General features: G+C 45.5%; 1 protein-coding gene across 2 annotated transcripts in view; it reads left to right on the top strand.

The window, feature by feature from the left end:
* Nucleotides 1-21,175, top strand: part of Rai14 (retinoic acid induced 14) — a 118,630-nt gene that overhangs the window by 55,217 nt on the left and 42,238 nt on the right. For both annotated transcript variants that reach the window (XM_050139039.1, XM_050139038.1), the window contains exon 3: nucleotides 15,176-15,306. In XM_050139039.1, the coding sequence (XP_049994996.1) occupies nucleotides 15,176-15,306 (131 nt within the window). The remainder of the gene's footprint in view (nucleotides 1-15,175; nucleotides 15,307-21,175) is intronic.

The raw sequence follows: 21,175 nt of genomic DNA, 5'->3' as shown, positions 1-21,175 counted from the left end.
TGGATGCAACCTACTGGTAATTAAATCAAATCTTGTGATTTGTATAATTCAAATAGCGTGTACATACGTGAGACCCGAGTATAGCATTGTGGGTTACTTTGAGGAACTAGGAAAAAAAATGGGTGTGAATATTCATTATAACCCTGAAGGAAGGAAGTCATTCTGAACTTAGCCACAGCAGGAGCCAAAGTACACTTATATGAGAAAGCCTGAACTTATTATCAGATAGTAGGAAGTTGTGGTGTCTGCTTGACGACTGTCGCCAACGTGACTATACCTGGAATGAACTAAAACCGCTAAGGGTTTGTTTTTCTTAATTAAATAATTTAAGGTGGGAAGACCCACTTTTATTCTGGATCTTTTGAGGTGAGAAGATCCACCTTTAATCTGGGCAGCCTCTATAAAGGACATGGAAGACAGAAGTTTTCTTTTTGCCTGCTTGCCCTCAGTCTCACTGGCATTAGAGCCTACTTCTTTGGAATTCTTTTTGGCATTTACTGAAGACCAGCTGAGACATCCAGCCTCACAGACTGAACGACAACTGGACCACATATAAACTGAACAACTACTGGGCCACACATAGCTGGACCACAGCCTATAAACCACTCTAGGAAATCTCATATGTGTGTGTGTATTTTATACATAATACATAATATTTACTGTTGATATTTTAAAGTAATGATGAATGTAGATTGTGTGTGTGTGTGTATGTGTGTGTTACCAGGTTTTTCCCCTTTTTATTTGGAAATAATATTGACAAGGCAAGCTCTTCCCGGCTCTCCCCCCTCACGGCCCTTTGCCTTAGCTCTGGTCCCAGCAGTTGGGGTATTTAGAAGCACCCATATGGCTTGTGCTTATGTTTCTAAAATACAAACTGTTCAGCTTTATTTCCTGAAGTGTACACTGCTTTAAGAAGAAGAAGAAGGAGAAGGAGAGGGAGAGGGACAGGGAAGGGGAGGGGGAGGGGGAGGGGAGAGGAGGGGGAGGAGGAGGAGGAGGAGAAGAAGAAGGAGGAGGAGGAGAAGGAGAGAGAGGAGGAGAGGGAGAGGGAGGGAGAGAGAGAGAAGGAACAAAGACCCGGGTGGTTGGACGATATTTCATTTCCATGCTTTTTACAAATTAATTGGAGGAGGAATATCAGAACAGGACTGGGGAGGCCGAAGGAGCCAGGGTACTGGGGAAGTCTTCCAGCATCCCTCCCACCCTTGGAATCTAACTTCCCAGAGCCCTGGGCTGTGCTGGGCTGTTCTCCCACAGGCACTCAAAAAAATCTGCTGGATGAATGGATGGCCCAGCGAGGACCTCGTGCCCTATTTATTGAGCACAGACATTTAACTGTATTTGAGAGGGAGCTGATTTCCTGAGTTCTCTCCAGCCTGTTGGGGTGTGCATTCAGTAGGATCTGTATGTTATAGGTCTCTCCTTCCCTTTGACTTTTACAGCAGGCAACATTCAAAACTTTCAGAGACCAATCCAAAAACTCCTTCTCCAAATTCATTTAAATCTCTTTTCTTCAGTATGACTCCAGCCAGCACTAACACACTGAACAGACAGAAGAGGTATTGTGCCCTTGCTCACCTTCTGTTCTGCTTGGGATCAAAGGACAAAACCCTTGGAATCTGGAGGTAGAAAGGAATTGCGGGGGATATATTAGAACTGTAGACATTGTGAGCATCTTTAATTAGCTAAGCATAGAGATGGTCCTCTGCCTTGTTGGTCCATACTGGTTGCTTTTCTAACCAAATGCTGGTTCAACGGGTGTGTGCTAGTCTCAGCTCCCTGACTTGGGGTTCTGCCGTCCAGGTAAAGCCTTTATTAACCCTCTCACTCTCTATACCCAACCACAGACAACCATTCTGGTGAGGCTGTCAGCAGACTGGCTCTAGTCTGGCTACATAATGCTGTCAGATTCATCCCACCCAAGGCTGCTTATCCTCGTCTCTCAAACCTGGTGGCTTCTCCAGTGCTGCTTCCTCATACTGGGCTTTCTTTTCTGTTCTTGTCAGTAGCTCAGAGACATGGCTGGAAGCAGCCAATGAAGAGACTACATACACGGCAGCCAATGAGAGAGATACTTATCTTCCCTTGTTGCAGGCGCCCTAATTTCTGTGATTGTGTTGATGGCCTCCTAGTTGGAAGCAAAGAGCTTGGAAGCTGGGGTGCCCCTTCCTTCCCAGAGTTGCTTTTGGTCAGGTACTTAGCAACAGCCACTAATCTGTAGACTTCAATGTCTGGCCATAGAGCCGTACTGCTAGGAGACATTTGATCGATAACAAAACCTTTAAAGAGATTTTAATTATTTTATTTTTTTAAAGTATGAAAATCAGTTTTATTCTCTATGAATAGCAAGCATTACAAATTGGGCGAAAGGTTTCAAAGAGCCAGACGTGGTAGAGCACACCTGTAATCCCAGCCCATGGGAGGCAGAGGCCAATGGAGCTCTGTGAGTCAAGTCCAGCCTGGTCTGCAGAGTTCCAAATCTGTCGGAGTCATTGGTGATACTCTATGTGTGTGTGTGTGTGTGTGTGTGTGTGTGTGTGTGTGTCTGTCTGTCTGTCTGTCTGTCTGTCTATCAGGGTGGGTGGATAGATGATAGATAGATAGATAGATAATAGATAGATAGATAGATAGATAGATAGATAGATAGATAGATATCAAATTAGCGTTGTGCCACTTCACTTAACCTGTCAGCACAAAGGAAAGGGTATGTATCCCTAGCTCGTGTGTAAAACACTAAAAACAGACAGTATATGAAACCAGTCTTTCCTAGTTTTCTCTTGTCATGGTGGATCGTACAATTAAGAACACCATGAAGAATTCTTGTCCTTGAGTGACAGAACTAAAAGTGATACTATTATTTTATTGTTTTTTATTCTGTGTGATTTTTTTTTCAATTAATCTAGTTTCCATATGTCATTAGAGGTTGGAGAAATGGCTCAGTGGTTAAGAGTGCTTGCTGCTCCTAGAGGATCCAGGTTCAGTTCCCAGCACCTACATCAGGCAGCTCACAACTGCCTCTTACTCCAGCTGCAAGGGTTAGGGGCCTCTGGCTCCCACGGGTGCTTGTACACACACAACATCACTAACAAAACAAACTCAGGCCCTACACTATTAAATGTAATAAAAGGCTAGATTACATGCTCGGATCAGGTGTCTATTATTTCAGGTGATTTGTGTGCTCAGCTTCTGAAGATTTCTGACATTTCCCCAAATCTCTGAGTTTTAAAATCTCTTCACGGAAAGCTTTTAGTCAATTATTTTTCCTTCTGTCTTAGTTGGCCTAATAACTTAGTTACCTCATTCCACAATCTGGCTTCCATTTCAACAACTGACTGTCCTGAATCCTATTTGGCAGTTGTAAATGTATGTGCTAATTTGGAAAACTGCCTTTATTGCGGAATGAAATCTTCCAAGTGACTTTTAGAATTATGTTGTAGGCCTCATTTTGAAGACCAGAAAACGAGAATCCACTTAATTTGTACAGCCTCCAAATGCTGTTCATCTTCTCTCATAACTATTTTGTAATTTATTAAGAAAGTATTTCAGGGAAAGTAATTCTCCAGGGTTTATTTAAGTGGCTCGAGTGTAATAAATCGGTGGGATCTGAACATACAGAGACACTGGCACGAGAGGGTTATATTTTCTTGTCTATACAGACTCAGCCAGTATCGGCCTCTGACCCTGAGTGGAGAACCGGTTGTGGGCCTAATTTCCTGTGGTGCTGCCAGGCCCTAGTGCTGCTGTGGCGACCATGATACCAGTGGTCGGCATGACAGCAAATGCTGTTCAGCTCCTCATGTGTGCAAGGAGCATCACCAAGTGTTCTACCACAAAATGTAAATAGATTTTATCTCCCCAGTGGCTTAACAGTCCATAGCTATAGGCATACCTTGGCAAGTTTTTGCTTATGTAGACTGAAGTGTCGGTTAAATTCGAACATTCTCATGGAAATCTCATCGATGCATTTTTTAACAAATTGTGGTGACAGTGAGAAAAGTTAGGAAATTCTTTATTGTTTCATAAAACTAAGAATAATAGTTTTAATGTTTGCTGCTCTTGGCTGTCTAAATTGTTACACTCCCAGATCCAGATAGAGTGCATGCCGGACATTCAACTTGCTAAATGGAATAGCTCAGAAGTGTGGTCAAGGTAAAGACAGTTGTCCTGCAGGATAGAAGCGGGAAGATGGTAGCCCTGGAACCGGGCTGGAAGATATCGTGAGCACAAAATCAGTATGAAATTCTTGAGAACAGTTGAATCTTAAAAATTCCAGGGTTCATGATGAAGAGGACTTGCTGCTTTGGTGAGGACTCAAGTTCGGTTCCCAAGCCCCGATGTAGGGCAAGTTACAATTGCCTGTAATTCCAGCTCCAGGGGACCCTTTGAGGACTGTGGACACCTGCATTCACAGGCACATATCCAAACATATATGTATGTGTGTGTGTGTGTATATATATGTGTGTGTGTATGTATATGTATATATGTATATGTATGTATGGCCTGGAACTTTCCATAGAAAATGGAATGTTCATGTGGACTTGAGTGGGCAGGGTCTGCTGGATGCCGTGGAGTGGCTCTTCAGATCTCTCTGTCCGCTGAGGAGAAACAAGCAGAAAGGAAAATCCTTCCCATCCTTCTGTGTTGCCATGTTAGAAGTCCAGGTGCCTGAGGAATGAGTGGTTTGGAGACAGTGGCAGCAGGAGGCTCTGACAATGAAAGTGATTAGATGGTAGTGGTGGCCTGGAACTCGTGGAATGGTGACTCTATTTTGTGTGATGTCCTCCCATGTTATTGCCTTGTAATTAAAGACAGGTAGTCCTCATGACGACCAAGCGGAAACCAGGAATGCACGAATCGTGCTTGCTACCACTCATCCCTCGGACTTCGGCTCTGTGAGTGGGTTTTTGTTGGGCTTTCTTCCAGGGATTTTCCTGGCAGACAAGAATGCAATTTATTAACTAGCATTCATGGTCTAGTGGGTTTTTCCAAATTTGTCCCACTTGACCTTAAACTGTGAGATATATCCCACAGTTTCTAGGTTGGGCATCTCCTTCCGTTATTTTCTGTGGAGATGCAAAATGTCCCTTCATTTGTACCATGCAGTTCATTTCGCTGGGAAAGTGATGTATCATTTCAAAATGTTAAGACTTTTAATGAGTTTCCCCCAAGTCCATACCGCTTCAGTAGCTTACAAGGCAGCGATTTCTCTGGGCCAGCAGAGTTGCAGATGCTTCTGGACTTGCGCGTGCCATCAGCAGTATCTCTTTCTCTGCCAGAGCCAGTCAGCAGATCTGAATCTAGTTGTGGGCGGATGTTGTGGATATGAATACCCACTAAGCCTAGAGAAAAAGGACCATTATTTAAAATAACAATGGGATGTCCCGTGGGACTGTGAGTAATAACCGAATTAGCTCGCACTTGCTGAATGCCTTTCTCTCCGCCAGATACTATTTTAGAAATATCAGACCCTTTTGGTTCTCCCAACCCCCCAAATAGAGATTACTCTTGCTCTCTTCTACTCCATGACCGAAGCTAGAAGAATGATGTAACTTGCCCAAGTCACAGAATGGAGCCAGCAGTCTGTGACCCCAGAGAGGCTGATTTCCGGGTCCATGCCTTAGCCTTATATGACATAACTTTTCAGAAGTTGGAAGAGCTGTTGGAACTCGGTGGCTTTCTCGTACTAGTGTCCAGAGTTTGAAATCGCTCTGGCAGAAGGGAGCCAGTTTTCTGCCTGCTATGAGGGAGCAGTCGGGATGAACACGTCACGATAATAACGCTCAAATAGTTGGAGTGGGCAAGAGGAAGCCTTGAGGGTGGATTTCTTTTGATGTTTTTAGCGCCCATGTTGCGAGTGGAGCTCAATGGACTGCCGAGGCTTCTTTATTCATCTGCTGAATAAGACTGTTCATTTCTGACTGTGCACCCTTGTTCTGGGTACCCAAGATAAGATAGAAAAGCCACAGTGCCTGTCCCTGAGCTCACAGTCAGTGGGACACAACCAGCTGAACACAGGAAGAGTTTCTGTAGAAGGTGCTTCTATAATAAGAGATAATACCTTGCCTGCCCTGGGACATAGAGCTCCAGAATGTCAAAATCATTATTATTTTAAACGACGTCGTTGTTTTTAGTGGTCCACAAACTCGCTGGGTTTTAAAGTAGTCACGTGACAGATACCTGACATTCACATTAGAGTAGGGTCAAAATCCATGTCCTAAGGCATATAGCAAAGTTCTGGAATTGCATGATTAGACTTTTCTCCCTTTTGGTGATTTTTGTTCCTGTCCCTTTATCACTCAGACTCTAGCTGAGTCATAAAACCCTAAGGCAAGGCTGCCCTTTGCGCTCTGAAGGGTAACGAATACAGCTTCAAATGTAGGAACTTCTGTGAGGTTTTCAGATCTCTCTGCATCTGCCAGCATCTTTAGCTTTGGCTTCTCCGCTGCTCTCGGAACTGTTCTGTGGAGGAGCTGGGCCTTCCTGGGCCTGCCTGGGAGGCCCTGTATTCCCTGAGGTCTGGGGTGGTGGTGGTGTCGGAGGGTCACCTATACAGAGACTTTTCTGAAGCCTGGGACACATCAGACTGATAGTGAACTCTTAGCCGTTTTCTATGCTCTTAAAAAGCACTGACCTCTGCCTTTAATATGAGGCAGAAATAATTTCTTGGAACTCGATTTTTTTCCCCCTGTGGGTGGATATTGGAGTTTATTCTGAGTTTGCTATTATTGGAGTATAGAAAGGCTACAACAAATATGCCCTTTCTCGAGCACTGTAAGTGTTCTGTTATAAATAAATCAATGGTGTCTGTTGCCTTAAATCCATTAAAATATCCAGACTACTTAAAATTAACCTTGGGTACTGGGGATACAGCTGAACCAGGGAGCGCTTGCCTAGCCTATAAAAATCCCGTGTTCAGTCCCCAACACTACAGAAATAATAAGCAAATGACATCTGAGAACATGAACCATGGGGCTTATATGTATAGTATGTTGACTACTTAAATCTCTTAGTGAAATAAGGCTTCTAGCCTCTGTTGCAAAATACATAAAAAATTGGAATGGTGACCTAAAGCTTTGGAATGTTGTCCAGAATCCAAATACCGTTGGCTCTGTTTTAACAGAGTGGTTCATTGCAAAGTGTCCTCATAGGTCTGCTGAGTGGCAGTGAGGAATCATGCATCACTATGGAAGTGTGTTCTTAGCAACTGTGTTTTACACTTTAGGAAGCTGAAGTGCACAAAGTTAAACGACTTTAGGGCCAGGCTTTGAACCCAGCTAAGTACAGTGCTTAGCCCAGGGACTGAGAACTAACACGGAACAGACCAGAGAAGTGTGTGGTTGCTGCAGAGGTTATGGTGGGCCTCCGGTCAGCTGTGATGGAGGATCGAGGGCCATCTGGTGGGAAATGAACAGCCTTCTCTCTGTCCGTCATGGTGTTGGTATCCCAGGGCCGACCACAAACTGTGTGCCAGCTTAAACAGTTCAGGAGGCCAGAAACTCCGAAGGCAAAGCAGCGTTGGGCTCACATTTTCTGAGGGCCCTGAAGGAAATGCTATCCCGTCCTTGTCCTAGCTTCTGGTGGATGCTGGTCGCTCTGTATTGTTGGCTTTTCCGTCACCACAGTCTAACCTCTGCCTCCATCACTCATGTTGCTTTCTTCCCCGTGTTCCACGCCTTGTCTTCTCTTATTGTGATAAAGTAAGTTCCAGGGCAGACTCCAAGACTACAGAGAAACCCTGTCTTGACAAAGAATTCACATTGAACGTGTTTCTCGAAGAGCTGCTTTCATAGCTAGTGCAATTCTTTTGCCCTTGTGTTATCCTCTTGTTCTATTTTTAGCATCTGTGGTGGGAATGGGGCTGCATATGCAGACTGGAAACCTCCCTCACCCCTGACTTCGACTGTGTAGACCCTAAAACACGCGTCAGCAGGTTTTGTGGATAAGCCCATTGTGGGGCTGCTTCATGGGAAGTCTGTGCAATGCCACTTACACAAAGAGCACAACTTAGAAGCTATAGCTGTTTAAATACACCATTAAAAATTCCTCAGATCATAGGCTATTCTGTTAAACAAGGAGTTTTAAAAATAAATCATATCTTATATGTACCTTCATAAAATTTTTAAGAGTGTGCTGCTACTCACAGAGGTCTTACTGTGAATGTGTTTGCAAAGTAAATAATCATACTTTAATTGCTTTTGTATAGCTACCAACTTCATGGGTGATGCTGAGTTTCCTTTAATCATGGTTCCTGTATTTAGAGGGATATTCAGGGGACATAACTCAGTATGCCAGGCTCTGGTTTCTGCTGGGGAAGGTGGAAAGGGAGGAGGGGAGAAAAGAGAGAATGTTAGAGTTCTCTTTCCAGCCTTATTGCCAACCAGACCTAGGTCTCTTCCTCTGCCCTCCATAGCTGCCCCCTGGCTCAGTCAACTTGTTCACCACCTGTGGTGGTTTGAATAGAAATGGCCCCTATAGGCTCATATATTTGGATGCTGAATCATTTGAAAGTGGCAACACTTGGCAGGGACTAGAAGTGGCCTTGTTGGAGTAGGTGTGGCCTTACTGGAGGAAGGGTAATACCTGGAGTAAGCTTTGGGCTTTCAAAAGCTCAAGCCAGACCCAGTGGCTTGCTGCCTCTCTTCCTGCTGCCTGCTGATCCAGGTGTAGAACTCTCAGCTCCTTCTCCAGCACCATATCTGCCTGTGTGTGGTCATGCTTCCCGCCATGACAACAATGGACTGAACCTCTGAACCTATAAGCCAGCCCCAGTTAAATGCTTTCCTTTGTAAGAGTTGCCTTGGTCAGGGTGCCTCTTCACAGCCATAGTAACCCTGAGACACCACCTTCTGTCCCTGAAGTGTCCCTCGGAATCAAGAGCTCCGGGAGTCTAGGTTTTGGCTTTCCAGGTCTCCGCATTCTGACACTGGAATTTAGGGTGTGATCTCTATTCTGAGGAGCACAGTACCTGCCTGCCTCTTCCATTGCTTTCCGAGGCTTCAGTGACAAATTGTCACAGCTGGGTGAGTTTGAGACCACAGAAACGCATTCTGCCATACTCTGAAACTCAGATGTCCCAAATCACAGTGCTGCCAGAGACATGCTTTCTGCAGAGGCTCAAGGGGAGACCACCTCTCTGCCTCATCTAATCCGTGGTGGCTCTGCCAGGCTTGGTGTGCCTCACCTGGCAACACAGCTCCAGCCTCCGCTGCCATCATTGCCCAATCACCTTTCCCGGGCCTACCGTCTCTTTTCTTATAAGGGCGCCATTCACTGGACATAGGACTCACTAGACACCCGGAAGGCCTCATCGTAAAGATTATCTGTAAAGATGGTTTCCAAATAAGATCATATTCTGAGGTTGTAGAACAGTGGCTCTTAACATGTGGGTTGTGACCCCTTCAGGTGACCCTTTCATGGGGGGGGGTGGCCAAGACCATCTTAAAACAAAGATATTTACATTTTGATTAATAACATTAGCAAAATTTCAGTTATGAAGTAGCAGCTAAAATAATTTTATGTTTTATTTTATGGGGTCACTACAACATAGGGAACTGTATTAACGGGTTACACCGCATTAGGAAGGTTGAGAACAGGTTCTAGGAAGATGTGACACTGTCTACCGAATGCATCTGCATCCTTCACCCATGTCTACACCATCTTCCGAATACATCTGCATTCTTCACCCATGCCTGTACCGTCTGTCAAATGCATCTGCATCCTTCACCCATGCCTGTACCGTCTGTTGAATGCATCTGCATCCTTCACCCATGCCTGTACCGTCTGTTGAATGCATCTGCATCCTTCACCCATGCCTGTACCGTCTGCCGAATGCATCTGCATCCTTCATGCATGTCTACACCATCTGCCGAATGCATGCGTCCTTCACCCATGACTCCTCTCCATTGACCTGAGTATCTCTCACTGCACAGTCTGGTTCATGATTTGGTACAAAAATGTACTTGCCCAGCTGAGAGTTCTCCTTCCTTTCAATGGGGTTGGCTCTCTGTTTCACTCACTTCAGGTGACACTAGCTCTTATTGTTGGCATACTTCTGGAAATGTTATAATTTTGTATATTTTATAGTCAGTAAATGGTATGGTGCTCATGTAAAAGGAGCTAAATAAATACTTGTTGAATGAATGAATAAATAGGGCTTTTCTCTTTTCTGCGTAATAAACATCGGTAGCCTCTTCATTACTTTATATCTAGTAGATAGACATTATTAACAACTGGCTGTTAACAACAGTGACAGAGAAAGCTAGTTAGGGCCATGAAGCTTGCCTGTTTATTGTCCCCCTTTAAAGTTTTGAAGTACAAGCTTTTTTTTATATATCTGTGTAGCATGAATCTGAAACATTCCTAGTACAAATACAATTTGCCTTCTACCTTGCTGATTGTATTGGCAAAACAATCCATTCTTCTCCATAAACTAGAGGGGAAAATAAAACATTTCTAAACATAATCTCTCAAATAGATTCTCCCTGATAGCTGCTCCAGGAAACCCCATACAACAAGTGCTATTTCAGTTTGCAGCGGTTTGGGCTTTAGGATCTTTCTCAATAACTCCAAGAAGCTTTTTTCTTCCTGGCTCTCTTCTATGCCCCTGGACTATTTTGCTTCGACTGGACAGATCTGTTTCAAAACTCAAGCCTGCCCCTTGGCCAAATGTCTGTGACCACTGAATTTCCACTGGTTTTTTTAGTTTTCCACGATTAAACCAAAATACAAGAAGATGATGCCATGTCTGACCAAGGGCAGATGTTGCGAGTTGCCAAAGCCCCAGCATCCATCACCATGACATGCCATTTGCTCTCCTGGATGGAGACAGTCAGGACTTTCAGGGGCCAAGCTTCAAGGGAAGAGTAGTGAGCAAGTAGGTGTCATTTGGAAGTGATTTGATAGCTGGGAGACGTACCGGCTAGCCACTGAAAATTTCACTTGTGATATATTAGCAGGAATGTCGGGAGCCCGCATTGAGGGTGAGGTCTGCCTTTCCCACAGGCAGCCCTTCATAGCTGACACATTACACATGTCTCTGGAGTGTAACATATGGCTTCCTGAACTTGCAAATGTGGCCTCCTGCTCTGTTGAAATAATGTCTGTTTGAACAGTCTCCTGGAATAGTGAAGCTGCATTCAATAAAATAATTTCCTGTCCAGGAAGTTTTCCCTAGGGTCCTTTAAAATGTGATTTCTAAGGAACAGAGTAGAAATTTTGCATTAAAGTGTTACCTGCCTCTATATCCGTAATGCATTGTCAGGTTGTAGCTGTAGAAGCCGTTGTTTATTGTGGATGTTAAAAGATTCGTGGAGTGTTAGTTAGACGGGAATGGGACAGGTTGTCTAGTTCAAGAATAATAAGCTCATTTTGATGGTATAGACCCTGTGTCCCAGCCAGTCCATAGACTGAGGGAGGAGCCAACCCAAGGTTAAGGCTACAGATCAAGTTCAAGGCCAGCCAGGGCAGCTCAGTTAGACCCTTTGAAGCTACATGCATGTTTTGTGTGTATGTACATGAATCTAACAGCAGCTTCATCACCGAGTGGGTTTATAAATTTTCCAGATGATTAAGAAGCAGGTTTTAGGAACAGACTTGTCTTCAATAAATGGTATGGTAAACAGGTGGGAGTGTGTCCATCTGTTCACCCTTGACCCAGTGTCAGCTTAGCCAGAAGCAGACCCCAACGATGTTTTCGTTCTATATATGGGGGAGGGAAGGGAGAGGAGAAATATGATTTATTAGAGAAAACATACGTGAATATATGGTTTGGCGGATACTTAGCCAAGTGAGTGTCTATGGCGCCACTAACCAGATTGCAAAGCAGACCAGGGCCACTATGTAGACCCATGCGTCCCTTTCTCACCAGCCACAGCCCCTCAACTCCTAACTTACATCCTGGCTTTTACTACAACCTTGTCCTTGGTTTTATTGTATCCACTTCTACATGGTGTGGTTCTATTCTGGATCTTTCTTTATATGCGTACAGCATATAAAGTGGAGCTTTACAGGTTGGTCTTGTTCTCTAATCATTTTCTAGTAATCGTCTGTGCTCTTGAACCCCGTTGTGTTCATTTGGTTGCCCTGCAGACTCCCCGTATTTGTACTATCATCTACTTAAGTCATTTGTGAATTTGGTCTCTTCTGAGCGGGGCTGTTAACCCTGCACACATCCCACGGACACATTGAAGATGCATCCCTGAGCAAAGGCCTAATGTTCGCTGAGTGGTGTTGGAACAGAGAATTTCTTTCTCTTTTTCCCATCCTCTTCTTATTAAGGCCTTGTGGAGGACAGAATTGGTTTACATAAATTCCCTAGCCGGCCTTGGCAGAGACCGAATGTCTCTGAATGGGATCAGGGAGAATAGTTGCTGGACCTAAGAGACTCCTGGGAATCATCTCAAGCCACTGGGTCAGAATCTTTAGAATGAGAGCGAGAGTATGCACACTCACCCGCCATCTGGGTGGTTCTTGGGAGGGAGAGACAGGCTCACCCGGTTGAATTTATGAGGTTTGGCATCTTAGTCATGAAGAAATTTGCGGAAAGTATCCATGCTTAAAAATCATGGAAAACTGGCGTGTGTGTGTGTGTGTGTGTGTGTGTGTGTGTGTGTGTGTGGAAGAGCTAAGGAAGTTGGCCTCATTTAGCCTGTAAATGTATTTTTAAAAGACTGAAACATGATTTAATTGTTTAAAAGAGAATGAATTTTATTGTGACAGTGCAAATATTTGCTAAGTCAAGAGAGATTTAGATTAGCCAAGAGGGAGCACACACTGCGCATTCTCCAGGCACCGGGGATGTAAGAGAGAAAAGCTGCAGCCCACTGCCTTCAGGGAACTGAGGTTTGGGCTAAAACGAACAAACCAGAACCCTCGAGCAAAAGCCAGGATGCCATATTTCATCTCGGCTAGACAGTAGGCTTCAGTGGAGCTGAGTAGGTGGCCCCCGAGGACACAGCAGAGCAGAGTAGCAGAGGGGTCACCAGGAAGGCCCTAGGCTCCTCCAGGGCCTGGTCAGCTTTAGGCGTTGTCCTCTGTGTAGGTGGTGGATGGCAGAGTGCTCTAAGCCGCGGCTTCCATTGCTGTATTGTGACTCTCTAATAACAAGTACTTGCTCTCTCTGCCCGGTGGGCACGTGTTTATGCGAGCCAGATGTTCCACAAGGCGTTCAGTCTTATTAAACCTGAGCACCTGGTGGTATCGTTTTTTGTTTTGCTTTTAATTTTGTTAGCTTAACCCAAAACTGGGCTGAAAACTCTTAAAAGTGACCAGTGTGGGGCCTGTCTTATAACCAGATTTTCACAGAAGAGTCGAGGAAGAGACATTCTCCATGCATGGTGATCTCTGGAAACCTTTCTTGATTCCGGAGTGCAAATGACCTTGAAATGTTAGGAGAGAACGTCCCTTTTCATCTTTTTATCTGGCTGATCCCATCTTTTGACTGCAGATTGACCGAGATAACTTTTAAGGTTTCTTCTGGCGCTTGATTTCAATGTTGTGCCTCTTGGGGAAGGGTTAGGGGAAACAGGGATAAGGGTGGAAATGAGGAATTTACTTCTAGATGCCTAAGAGAGGTGGCATCAGAATGCTCCTCGACCGTGCCCCCATGCTGTGCCAGAGGGAGATAATATATCAGGTGGCAGTGTGTGGAGCGGTGTCTGAGAAAGAGGAAGTTTAGAAGAAAGTAGGGGGTCACCTTTCCGGCTCTCCCTTTCTCAGTTTGCTCTGAAGTCTCCCTCCATTCACACCCTGAAGGTCCCTGCTATGAATGAGCACCTATTCTTGTCCCCCTGCCCATCATGAGCCACTGGGCAGCACCTACAGACTGACCGGCGGTGCCAGTTCCTGAGCATCCACATAGGAGATGCCAGCTTCTCTCCTCATCTGCCTAGAGAGGCTCAGGTCCTGCAGCCTGATTCAGAGTCGGTTCAGGCCTTAGGCAAGTGCTGTTGCCCGCCAGGCTGCATGGGAGGGAGCCCTTCCTTGCCGCGGCCTCACCAGAGATCCACCTGGAACTCATTTAGGGAACCCTCCTCATTGGATTTTTCTCTGAAGAGCTGAGTGCCTTAGTGGCAGCAGGCAGAAAAGCCTCTCCTGTGGCCTCACCTCACTTAAACGCTTTCAGTGTCATCCACTAAGCTGTCCCATTCTTCTGATAAGCCCGATCCAGTCTTAATTTAGTCAGTGCACGTGAGGGGAAGATTTTACAGGGGGCTAATCTGTTCCCTTTCGGGGAAGTGTAGCCAGAGATCATTGGCCCTAACACTCTTCAGCGAGGCTTTATTTTGTTTGTTTGTTTGTTTGTTTGTTTATAAAGCGCACTCTGGGGGAACATCACCTGCAATCTGTTTCTTCGTGTGTGCTACAGTTAAGTAGCACCTCTTAGACTGGTAAGAAGAGCGGGTGCCCTGGCCATGCACTTCTGTCTTCCCTTCAATGGGACGCTTGGTTTGTCATCAGGATAATGCCTAAATTTTTTGAGTACACCGTTGGGGTAGGAATGTGGAGGACGGTGGCCCAGACAGACTTTGATAAAAATCCAATTTGAGGTCATCATACAGAGCTGTGCTATTTCATACGGCGCTCACTAGCAGTTTCTCGGAGTTTGAAGAATTCAGTCCCTCGGTGGCACTGGCTGTTTGGCGTGTAATAACTTGAGCAGGGACAACTTCTGTCCTGGGCGATACTTCATTGAGTTGGCAGTCTGGACAGCTACTTAAAACCTGCAGACAGCTCAGAGGATCGAGGCCTGGTAAGCAGGCCAGCAGGAAGAGCTTGTGTTTAAAGCCTTTGTAAACTTGACCTGCTTGCCGGTTTGGTTTGGTAGCGCAGTGCTCTCGAGTGAACTGGGCACTAGGTCAAAGGCCTGCATTCTCAGGCCCCAGCTGTCAAGGTTAGCAAGCACTTAGCTAATGAGTAAACTGGCCCGTTGTCCACATCGCTTCACCTTCTGAAGGGGAGCTGAAGGGAGTGACCGAGTGACCGTACCTCAGAGTTTGCCGAGGCCTGGTAGTTCATTAAGTGGTTGGTTCTTTCTTTGGAGAAACCAGCCTTCTGGGGGGTGTTCCCACGGTGAAGCTGAAGGCATTTGTGGAGCTGCTGGTTGGGAGTAGGGCTTGATTTGACAGCGATGTGGCTGAAGTCACTCACCCCTCTTCCTCAACCTTTTGCTCCACAGACCAATGAGTGGAACAAGAATGACGACCGCCTGCTGCAGGCCGTGGAGAATGGAGATGCTGAGAAGGTGGCCTCACTGCTGGGCAAGAAGGGGACCAGTGCCACCAAGCATGACACCGAGGGCAGGACCGCGTAAGAGAAAAGACTGGTTTTGACATATGTGTGTTACGGGTAGGGGAGCATTTCATTGGCAGAGTGTCTGCGAAGCATGTCCAAAGCCCAGGGTTCCATCTCCAACACTGTAAGAAACAAACAAAGAAACCCCTAAACATTGGCTCATTTAGGGCTTTCAACAAGGGCTCCAGAATCCCTAGCATATCAAGGGGAATTTGATCAATGTTTTGGGGGACTTGGAAAAATTACTGCTGACCCCTTCCTAACCCTATGCTAAAACATTTATGGGTTTGTTTCCTTTTCCATCCAAGTCCAAATTATACATTGGACTTTCCCTAGTGGCTGTGTTTGTTCCTGGACACAACCAACCAACGACTGTACCAGAGAACTAACAGTGCCAGGATTGCCTGCCTGTGGTAGATGGGAAATCGGTTCTCCCCTGGATGGGAAACAGCGCAGCTTTCAAAGCTTACTTTGTGATTTGTTAAGCCACTCTTTAGCATGGGTAGTGACTGCATGAGCATTCTAGTACGATTTTGCTTTCTCTTGGTATGCATCAAATTCCTGCTTGCCATAATTAAAACCTTGTTGGGGGGAGGGAGGAGCTTAGAGCTGTCTTTACTTTGGTAGTGGTATTGAAAACAGTGACTTTCAGACCACACAGGGTCATGTGGACTCTGTTATGTATGCATGGCCTCCTTATCCTTGAGCCTCACTCTTTTTGTTCATATTGAGACGGTATTCCTAGATATTCTGGAACTCACTATGTTGACCAGGCTGTTCTTGAACTCATAAATACATACCTGCCTCCTACTTCCAAGTGCTAGTATTAAAGGTGTGTGTCACCATGTCCAGCCGAGCCTTACTTTGCTGTCCTCAGAAGCAGCTGAGAGACAAGGCCTTGTTTGCCAATTGCTTCTGTCACTGGAGATCCCAGCAGCATGGGAAAGGAACTGTAGGTGTGGGGTTGTTATTGGCAGGTTTCTCTGGTTGGTGACTGGGGCGCTTGTCTGAGGATGTCTAGAAGTATTAGACTTATAGCGGAGTTGGCAGGCATGGCTTTCTGTCTGCTGTTCATTAAGTCCTGGTCCATTGCTGCCCCTGAGCTACAAAGGCAGAACCACATAATTATAGCAGAGCCCATATGGCTCACAGAGCCCCAAGTACTCCTAGCCTGGCTCTTCGCATAAAACGTCCATTTTCCTTTGTGTTTAGGTAGAACAAATAGGGTATTTGTCCTTGCTCTCCTGTTCCTCAGAGGCGGAGTCTCTCCCTAGGGACCACAATGTGTTCACGGTTTAGGTAATAAAGGTCCATGAGAGTATAAATGGCCGAGGGTTGTAGGTACTGTGTGTACAGAGAGAGCACAATTCTCACTAGCAAGAGACACTCGAGAAACGTCTTTTCTTCCTCACTCCAGACCTGTGATTCTTAGTGCAGGGAGCTTCTGCCCTGGAATTGCCTGAGGTACTTGAAGGGGGTGTTCTGAGTCATGGCACCTTTGGAAGCCCGGGGAGCGAGTCTGTGCTTTTGTGCTGAGGTTTCTGGCGACAGACAGTGCCTTTTGTACTAGTCTACCACAACCTCCCTGCAATTATTCCTTGGGTCCCGGTGTCTGCGTAAGACAGCCTTTTATAGTTATCCCTGGAGAAGGCAAGATAAGTGCTTATGACACTTTTGATTAAGGTATTACTCACTAAAAAGATAACAGAAAATTTAGATTAACATCTCAGACACAGGCATGAAGAGCATATGGAATTTGTCCCTTATTTCCTATTTATATGTATAGACTAGATGATGAAGATGACCGTACTCTAGTTTCTCTTCTCTATTATGGTAAAAAGCATATCACATAAAACTAGGTATTTTAATGATTTTAAAATCTACAGTGCGGTTCCTTGAGCACTTTTCACAGTGCGGTTCGTCATCTGTAAGAAATCTCTGTGCCCGCTAGGCGGTCACCCCCAACCTCTCGCTGTCTTCCCCCACTAGTCACTTATGAGCTTACGGTCTCTGTGCATTTGCCTCTTCTGAATATCCCATGTCAGTGGAGCGTGTGTGTGTCCTCTGTCTCTAGCTTCTTCACTTAGTGTTTTGGTATGACCAGTGTTCACTCTGTTCTCTTACAATGGCATTACTGTACACAGACGCTGCACAGAAACCCCCGCCTCCATCTTACAGATGATAAAAGTGAGGCCTCTGCACCACGGCTCCCCTTATCTTGCTCTAGGAAAGCAGCTCTCTTTTCTCTTTTTCCTCAACAACCCTTATTTAAAAAGTTAGAGCCGGGCAGTGGTGGCGCACGCCTGTAATCCCAGCACTCGGGAGGCAGAGGCAGGCGGATTTCTGTGAGTTCGAGGCCAGCCTGGTCTACAAAGGGAGTTCCAGGACAGGCTCCAAAGCTACAGAGAAACCCTGTCTCGAAAAACCAAAAAAAAAATAAAAAAATAAAAAAATAAAAAAAAATAAAAAGTTGGAAAGATTAATGGACCTCTTTTCCAGTGCGGGATTTTCCAGAAATCATAATCTGAATCTGATCAGATCAACGCTTCTGTTAATGCTTCATTTTCCTGCTTGGGATACTTTTTAAGGACTGAAACGATTAACCAGTAACTGTGTGAATTCAAGTTTCAAAGGCAACCATGGTGTTGAATCTTACCTGGCTTTATATTTCTAGTCTAACTCGGTGGTCACACTGAGGTGGGGCTGAGAGACCAGGGACCATCTTCCTTATCCCTTTATCAGGCCGTAACAACGTAAACTTATAAACTCGACCTTCCTGCTATCAAAGGAGTCCCATGTGGCATCCCTCCATCGCCTTGACCTTCTCGCCCATAGGTGTTGATGCCTCTGTGCCAAGGTTCCCTGTGATCTGCGTACTCCTGGAAAATTGGTTCTCTCTGGTCTTTCTAGGTACATTTGGTTTGGTAAACCTATAAACTGCAGTGTCCTAAGAATAGTTCAGAGTCTGTGGCAGACCACGGCTGATCTTGTCCCCTTTACTGCTGCTCGTGGTTCCATCAGCCCAGTGGAAAGTCTGTGGAAATGATTGGTGATCATTTGGTGACATGTCTGGGATGCTTCACTTTTCCCACTAAAGGATAAGGCCATATTGAACTTGAAAGTTATATCCCTGGCCATGCTCGGTCTCATTTCCTGTCTTTTCCTTCCATTCCTTGTTCACAGGTCCGTGCAAATTTGGGCTGCAGGATCCCTTTCTCGAGCACTTTTTAGGGAAGGGAATTTGCCAGTGAGTGCCGAGATTGGACTTGGTGACTCAACGCCATCTCTCAGCCATGCCCCCATGTAAACCTTCTCTCCTTATGTACCCCCTTTTCCTGTATGTCCCTACCTTCTCTTAACTAAAACTGCACCACTGCCCAAGTTCTGTGTCCAGTTACATTCTGTAGGGCTGACAGAACAGGGGCAGCAGTAATACTTCCACCATGAAAGGCCTTGCTTTCCAAAGGACCCGAATCTCCTGTGTGGTTCAGCTCCAGGAAGACAAGGGTCAAATCGTTTTTGTTGTTTAGCCTTTCCCTGTCATCTGGACACAAAAGAACCCTTTGCTGTGGAGAAGAAAAAAAAAAAAAAAAACTCTTTTTGGCTGATAATGCTTCAGAGATAAATAACTAAGGGGCGAATTAACGTGGGGTCCAGAGGAAATGGAAATTCCGGGGGAAGCATCACCGCCCCCACCCCTGCTTTTCCAGGCCAGTGTCAATAGAAAAAGGCACTCCGCTTGTACTATCCTGAGGACCAGCAAGCCCAGGAGTCCCGAGAATTGCTGGGCCAAGTAGTCATTGCTCAGTCATTCTTCATAAACTGCCATAGCCCAGGACCAGATGGGTCGCTTGGAAATGCCCAAGACTTTTTAAGTTTCTCCCTGAAGATCCCCTGCCATGGTAAAAGAAGAAGCCGTCAGAAAATGTCTTCTTCCGCCACTGTTTACAGAGGGGATTTTAAAAAGTCAAAGCAGTTGAATGATGAGTTCATTTAGGGAAGATAGGGAGCAGGGTGGTGGCTCGGTCAGAGAGCAAAACAGAGCAGGGCCGGCAGTTGCGGCGGCGGGCTGTGTTTATGGAGGTAGGCTTGAGTTTCCTCGGCCCCATCTGCTCCCTTTCCATGGGGGAGGTGAGGAAGTGGGAGGATTCCATACCCCGAAACCTTACCGTGGAAGAGTCTAATTGCTTCAAGATGGTTTCCCCTGTGCTGAATATGCCTTTAATTAAAGTGCTGTGTGTTTGTCTTGGGAACAACCAGACTAAATAAAATCACGGCTGGGACCATAGTATTTGAACCAGTACTCACCAGTGCATATGTGTATAGACCTCAGAAAGGGCATTGAGAGAGAGAGAGAGACAGAGAGAGAGAGAGAGAGAGAGAGAGAGAGAGAGAGGAGAGAGAGAGAAGAAAGAGACTATGTGTGGGTAGTCCGCTTTTCAGAAACCTTATCTCTTTGGCCTTGAAAGCAGAAACGCTTCGAAGTATTTTTAGATGTCTGTGGAACTGAAGTGTAAAGTAAAGAAGTAGGTTTTGATCTCTGCAAGCCAGTACAATAAGGCACTTCTCTGGCCCGTGGCCTTTTACCCTCTGCCTTGCTGTTTGCTCAGAACAGGGATAGGGATGCCTTAGGTAGTTGGTACCAGCAGTTCCATCTTAGAAATCAAGTCATACCATGTGAACAGCCATCTCTAGCTCTTCTCACAAAGGACTTCTGAATTAATTAATGACAACCATTATATACTGGGAGTGATGGCGGCCTCCGTTCCTCTCTGCATAGTACAGCTTCCCTTTAAAGGTTGGTCTTAGGTAGTGATAGGTACTTGAGCTCTGGATTGTATGGACTAAGTCTTTCTTGAAACTGCTCTGGAAATTGGAGCCCGGATTTTGATGTCCTTTATCCCCTCACTCATACCGTTCTGCTTTCTGCTGATACTTGCTAGGTCTTAAACTACACACATATACAATACATATATTGTGCCTTGCGGTATTTTACTTATTTTTTGTGTGTATGAGTGTGTAGGTGGAGTTTTGTCTTGCCAGCCTACTCCCAAAGAACCGCACAGAGACTTAAATATTAATTATAAATGCTCAGCCGATATCTTAGGCTTATTTTTAGCTAGCTCTTATAACTTAAATTAACCCATTTCTTTTAATCTGTGTACTGTCCTGACGCTCCTTTACCTTGTCTGTGAACTTCCCACTTTGCTTCTCCACATCTGGCTGGCAACTCCTCATGACTCCCTTGAACGCTGCCTTTCTTCCCAGCATTCTCTCTGCCCCAAAAAACCTGCCTAGCTCTCGGCCAATCAGCCTTTTTATTAAGAATGAGAACAAAACATCTTCACAGTGTTCAGAAGGATTATTCCACAGCGTGAGTGTTTTGCTTCATGTGAGTATGTGTACCATGCTCATGCTTTGTGCCCATGGAGGTCAGAACAGGGCATCAGAACTAGGGTTATAGCTGGTGTGAGCCACCACGTGGATGCTAGGAATGGAACCCGGGTCCTCTGCAAGAGTAGCGAGTGCTCTACACCTCTGCGTCATAACTCCAATCCCTGCATCAGTTTTCAGAGGTGAATGAGTTCTTAGGGGGCCTCACTGACCCCAGGCCAATGGTTGTCCCCTTGATTTTCATTAGACGGTGAAAGGCATTGGATGGTAGAAAGTGTGTCACTGCGGGTGGGCTTTGGGATTTCAGAAGATGCACACCATCTATTTTAATGTGCTTTCTGTGTTTGGCTCAAGATGTGAGCTCTCAGCTGCTGTTCCAGGTGCCATGTCTGTCGGCTGACCTCTTCCTGCCCTCCGCTGTCATGTCTGAGCCCCTGGAGATGTAGACCCAGATTAACTCTTTCTTCTGTGGTTGCCTTGGTCATCATGT

Source organism: Alexandromys fortis, unplaced genomic scaffold (assembly GCF_014885135.2).
Source record: "Alexandromys fortis isolate MF-2015 unplaced genomic scaffold, M_Fortis_MF-2015_v1.1 scaffold_37, whole genome shotgun sequence".
NCBI classification, from domain to species: Eukaryota; Metazoa; Chordata; class Mammalia; order Rodentia; family Cricetidae; genus Alexandromys; species Alexandromys fortis.
This window is presented reverse-complemented; position numbering and strand designations above follow the sequence as displayed.